This window comes from Labrus bergylta, chromosome 19 (assembly GCF_963930695.1).
Source record: "Labrus bergylta chromosome 19, fLabBer1.1, whole genome shotgun sequence".
NCBI lineage: Eukaryota > Metazoa > Chordata > Actinopteri > Labriformes > Labridae > Labrus > Labrus bergylta.
The window spans coordinates 11,055,839-11,061,838 of NC_089213.1; the positions used below are offsets into that span (position 1 = coordinate 11,055,839).

The 6,000-nt window shown below is 41.7% G+C and overlaps 1 protein-coding gene across 2 annotated transcripts in view; it reads right to left on the minus strand.

Annotated features, from left to right (window-relative positions):
• slc66a2 (solute carrier family 66 member 2) overlaps positions 1 to 2,849 on the minus strand; it is a 37,650-nt gene extending 34,801 nt beyond the window's left edge. For both annotated transcript variants that reach the window (XM_020644119.3, XM_020644118.3), the window contains exons 1-2: positions 2,047 to 2,849; positions 1,184 to 1,317 (exon numbers count right to left, since the gene is read on the minus strand). In XM_020644119.3, coding sequence (XP_020499775.1) covers positions 1,184 to 1,317; positions 2,047 to 2,249 — 337 coding nt within the window. In that variant the 5' untranslated portion in view covers positions 2,250 to 2,849. The remainder of the gene's footprint in view (positions 1 to 1,183; positions 1,318 to 2,046) is intronic.
• Between the last annotated feature and the right edge of the window lie 3,151 nt (positions 2,850 to 6,000).

Here is a 6,000-nt window from a genome sequence, read left to right on the forward strand (position 1 = left end):
TCAGGGAGAGCTGCATGTTTGAACACAAACAGCCATTTTTTTTCACTCTGACTTTATCCAGTTTTTTTCCCCTCGTATTCTATCTGCAGAAAGTCATGAGCGAGCTTATGTGAGAATGCAGAATCAGGAGAATTCCCCTCGAGAGAGAGAGAGAGAGAGAGAGAGAGAGAGAGAGAGAGAGAGAGAGAGAGAGAGAGAGAGAGAGAGAGAGAGAGAGAGAGAGAGCGGGTGGTGACATTTATTTCCTGCGATCGTTGCACAACCACAGACCTTATGCATGTGACCGTTACGATCTCTGTACGAGGAATTCAACAGCTGCATTATGTTTTCTGTTCAGCGGGAAGTTCTTCTCTGCTCTTTCTGTTGTGATTCAGTCGAACTACACCTGGTGTCAAATATTATCTTTTACGGTGTCGTCTAACGGACTCTTTTTTGCTTCACCCGCCACTTCCACGTCGTTCTTTCCAAGTCGTGTCTAACCTCAGGAGAAGCCCCGCCCCTCCTCCTCATCCCGTCCAACCGGGACAGTCTCTCGCTGTGAGGTGCGCAAGAACAACCAGATCAGGAGAAATTTCAGGGGCGGTCGTGAAATTCTCGAGAAATATTCAGGAGTGAATGTGTGAAAAGGCTCTTCACGGGGTACAGGACAAGATCAGAAGTAGAGATAAATCCCCACCGCTCTTCATAGGGATCGTCTAAATTGACACAACCCCAAAGTTCCTCACAGGAGCTTTAAAATAACAGAGATTGTATTAAAGGATTTAACGTTTTGACAAGTTTAAAAGGAATGCAATGCAAACGTGCTTTGAGTGATATTATTTTCAACAGCTGATTACCTGTTTAATTGTGAGAACAGAGGTGAAGTAGATAGCTATGATTTTTAATTTGTTTTGCATCATTATTTAAACTCCACACACGAGCCCACAGAGTGGACCATGGTCACTCACACTAAGTATGAGCACACAGCACAAACACTATTACGCAACTTCATTGACACACTCATCCCATACCTTCCTACACACGTCTCTCACTTGCTGTCGGACTCAAACACAATCTCACACACAGTCACTCCCACAGACACACTCGCTCTTCCATGCACATCGCATTTGTGGCTGCACTCAAAAAGCTGCGCTGCGTTCTGTCTGTATAGTAAAGAGGCCTCGCGGAAGGGGGGGTTTCTGACCTATGAAGGAGCGTCGTTTGGTGCTGAGTTCAGTGGCCGTGCGGACATTGGTGCACAGGTTCAGCATGACGAGCATGGTGGTGATCATGATGATGCTCTGCCAAAGCAGCAGGGTCTCGAAGTAGCGGCCAAATCTGAAGAATAAAAAAAAAACAAGTGAAAGTGAGAAGAAAAGTGCAGTCATTACTTCACATGCTTGATTTCAAAGTTGTTTTGAAAAGAATACTTTTGCAGCCTCGTAAAATAACGCACTGAGCTGCAAACTTGGCCTCCCAGAAGATGGGACACTCCTACTGCAAAGCATGATTCAAGTAGTGTCTCAAATACTCAGTAAGCACACGCGAACATGACAGGCAGATACTAGACAAGTGAAACATTCTCAGTGGGGTGTCTTCAATGCAGCAGAGGGAGTCTGATGGAAGAAAATATTTACTTAGCACGTCCATTGAACTTTGTCGTTCCGCTCTGAATATGAGTTTTTTTTGGGGTTCATTGTGTGTGCGTGCTCGTTTCCTTGGTCTTAAAGTAATCCATGGCTTCGATAGATGCAGCAAGAAACGTAAACCAAACTTCAATTGAATTGCAATGCGAGAGAGGCTCCTCTGATACACTCATTTGAGCAGAATGTCAAAGATAATTTCATGATTCTAGAAACAGCTAAAGTTCAAGGGTTAGACTTAAATGTAAATATATCAAAATGTGAAAAAAAAAAAAAAAAAAAGGGTTATTAATGCAGTTTTGTCACACACACACACACACACACACACACACACACGCACACACACACGCACACGCGCACGCACACACGCACACACACACGCACACACACACGCACACACGAAAAGCTGGTCTGAATTCGTCACCTGAAGAGTATCCGTAGGATGTTTGCCACTAGGAGAACCAGGCACACATAGGTGGAGAACCCCTCTGCGTTCTGGGTCCTGCGGATGTCTCTGTACTGGGGGATGTAGGGGACAACGCCACCAAACACCATGGCCCCAGCAGCGACCCACGTCACCAGTTTATTAAACACGAACAGAATCTGCTCCAACACCTCATCTTCCATCTTCAGCTTGCCCCCCAAAAAACACACACCTGAAGGGCGAGAAGTTGTGAAGCGACGTCACCGACTCAACGGAGACTATTTTTTTTTTTTTTTTTGTGTGTGTCCCTCTTTATGACTCTGTTACATCCGGATTGTCCATGCACAGCATTCGCTCCTGGCGAACAGATTACACAGACAAAAGAAGCAGCAGCGAGTGCCACGCCATCACAGTCAGCTCAGCAGGGAACCAGAAGCGACGATGGTTTAAACGAAACAGTCAAAACAAAAACAAAAATCAGAGAGTCCTAACATAAGTATAATGCTGTACAGACATCGATGGTCACAAAAGGGTGGTGCAATAATGTCCAGTGCAGGAGAGCAGCATAAGGCTGGATATGAACTCAAGACGTCTTACTTCAGAGTTGTTGAACCGATGCGCTAAACTCAGGAGAATAAATCCCCAAAGTTCCTGACATCGAATAATAATAAATAAAAAAAAAACCCTAAAAAGTCCGCGAAATAAAAGAGGTTATTATGTTGTGCACAGGCTCCCTATTGCACGACAGACTTGTTCATCACAAACGAGCTCTCTCGTTCGGTGTGTGTTTCTGTTCTGCAGCGTAGTCCACACTTCCTGATGACGTCACACGTCACGAGTTACGACGTTACGACACGAAGATGTTTATCTTGGTCAAGAGGGTTCACACGCGCCACGCAATGTACTTTGGGATTTGTCAATCTAGAGCAGGGATGGGCAACTTTGGTGACAGCAAGGGGGCCACATTCATTTAATTCTCACTTGCCAGAGGGGCCACATTAAGCGATTACAAGTCAATTATGTCTCAAATTTAACTCAACATTATGCCAGTGATCAAATATTATTGTGGACATATTTCTGGTTTTCGTGATTTCATGGCAGTTTTCGTCATGTTTTCTTCATGTTTCCAATTAATTGATGTGTAAAAAAATTGACCTGAGGGCCACGTTGAGGGATGATGGGTATAGATGGGTATAGATTATATTTAGCTGCTTAAATTTCAGGGTCCATAGGTTGTGCATCATAATTGCTATAAGCCCAGATACGCCGATGTGGAATCCATTGAAATGTTTTTATTTACTACTACTTTAGAGGAACTGGTTATAGGTACTCGTTACAGCTCAAAAACAAACAAAAAAAGCATCATAAGAAGTTAAACATGATTTCATAAGGTGGATATTTAGTGGATAATAGTTTTTGTTTAAGTGAAATGAGACATTCAAAGATGCAGCAGTGTCATTCTTCCCCATCACTGTGACTACAGGGAGACACATGCTTATCCATGGTGCACCTATAGAGACAAAATAGCAAGTATTAATGGTGATTTTAAAAATGAATGCATTAATTTAAGACCTAAATTAATCGCAATTAACTAGTTAATGCTGACAGCCCTAAAAAAAAAAAAAAGCTAACACTTCTCCACCTTTACCCTTTATGGAGTCATTATTTTTGCCCTGTAATAGGAAATATTGAAGCATGATATTCAGGCCACAGAAATTGCCATGCATGAAGTGAAAAGCACCTCACACTGCTTGTATTTGCCCGGCTGCACCTTTAATATTTTATGGAGTCTGGTTTATTTTAGTTGACTCGTTGCTCAGCACTCCAAAACCCTGCTTTTTTTTTTTTTTTCAACCTATTCAGACTGAATACAGACACTATTCTGACACTAAATCCAGATTATGAAGATTTATTATGGCTTAATGAAAATTATATAACCTTGGGGGCAGACAGGGCCCTCATCTGTCATCTGTCACTGTGATCCAGGATAATCTGTTATATAAAAAAAGCTTCAGGTTGGGGAGAGGGACTTGAGCCCTCTCTTTCACATCTACTAAAATACACGGGGGCCCGCCTGATAGGATAAACCAGTCTACAAAGAGTTAAGAGAAATGCTCTGCCCAAACGCAATCATGCATACATACCACTGCGGATGTCAAAGTCAAGTCTATTCAAAGTTAGTCACCACGAAACCGGAAAATGTGTTAAATGTACCTTCATAATAAGAGCATAAGGCAGTTCTCAGATGCGTATCATGAAAGCCTGAGCCAATACATCGTTACATTAGATAAAGGGCGATGCATTTATATCCTCAGGGACTGTCACCTGTTGTCATTTGACACCAATTTTACGAGATTAGATATAACTTCTTCTATGGGCAGATCTAAAGGAAACATGTTGGACAATATGTTGGAATACATTAAAAGAGTCACACGAACAAGTGTTGCTTTCAATTGGACAGAGTACCTGTATTCCAAGACACATTTATTCATCTATTCTCTCTTCTCAGACTTTGCTGGAGGAAGAAAATGTGGAAATGTGTTCATCAAGTGGATTTATTTTGAAAGGATAAACCGCAACAAGCGGATGTCTTGTTGTTTTTCACGCTGATGACTCAACTTGCCGCAAAGTTACAGGAGTCACTGCTAACGCTGCTGGAGTGAACTGAGTTGGGCATATTGTCAATGCCTCAACACACAGCATCGTTTTATCAAAAATAAACATAGTTTGATTGTTCGGCCGAGGTTAAGTTAAACTGCATGGAATTATTTTGTGTTGTTGTTGCTGAAGAAACGATGTCACACACTGACAACAACGCAGCGAAAGATATGACAGAGGCGGTAAGTTTGTTTCACATGAACTCTTTTTCTCTTTTTGTAAAACGTGGTCTGACTTTTGTTGTCCCTTTTTTAAGATGGAGAAAACGATGCAGCGACTTCAAGGACGATTCCAGACAGTCTCTGAACAGCTGGAGTTCAAAAATATCCTTTTTTTTTTTGTTTGTTTTTTTCATACTTGTCCCAACATTAACTGTAATTAAACCCAAACCTATGGCTTTCTACTCCACTTTTCTCAGGGTTGGTTCAGAAATGACATGGCTTCAGGCGGAATTATTGTGGTATGAAGTAAGCAAAGTGTCCCATGTTAAACAGGACCTTCGGATCAAAAACATGTCTCCATTGCTAAACATGTGCATGTAGTACCATTTGTGTCCACTGGATGCCGCTCAAACTTTGTTTGATCCTGCCGACTTGCAAATACGCTACAGATCTCGACTTAAATCATTTCAGGGGAAATGTTAATCCTGGGTTGCATAACGTTGCCAAATGCTGTTTAAATCAAAGACAGAGTAATTGAGTTGAAAAAATAAATACTTGTACTAAAATACCTTTTATAAAGTCTGTCAAAGACTGTGCTAAACAAAGCATGTAATTGGATGCTGTTTTGGATGGTTATATACTTTGCAAAAAACAATAGTTTCAGAGTTTGCTGAATGAATTTAGAATGCAATTGATTTGAATGCAACTAAAAAGACAATGGGTGTATTTTTGTTGTCTCTATCTGCTTCTTGCTTGACGACATGTACAGTACCTGGCAGCGTTTTCCTTTACTTTCACACTAGATGAGATGGGGAACCGCATCGATGACCTTGAGAAGAACGTAGCTGAGCTCATGACACAGGCTGGCATGGAGGAGCAGGCCAATTTAAAATAACAGCAGGTCCTCTGTTGTCTGGCGGATGTGCTCTTGCAATGTCACTTCCAAATCTTGGAAGTTTCCTGTTGTGCCAAAAATGATGGAACTTGAGCTGGCACTACAAACTCCACACATGCAGGAGAACCTTCAAAATTGGACTTTGTTGCCTTAAGTTTACCTCTAAAGTCAAAGTCATTTAAAATTGAGCTAAAGGGCTTGATATCTCAATATGCTAAGAAACCTGTGTATCACTCTTTC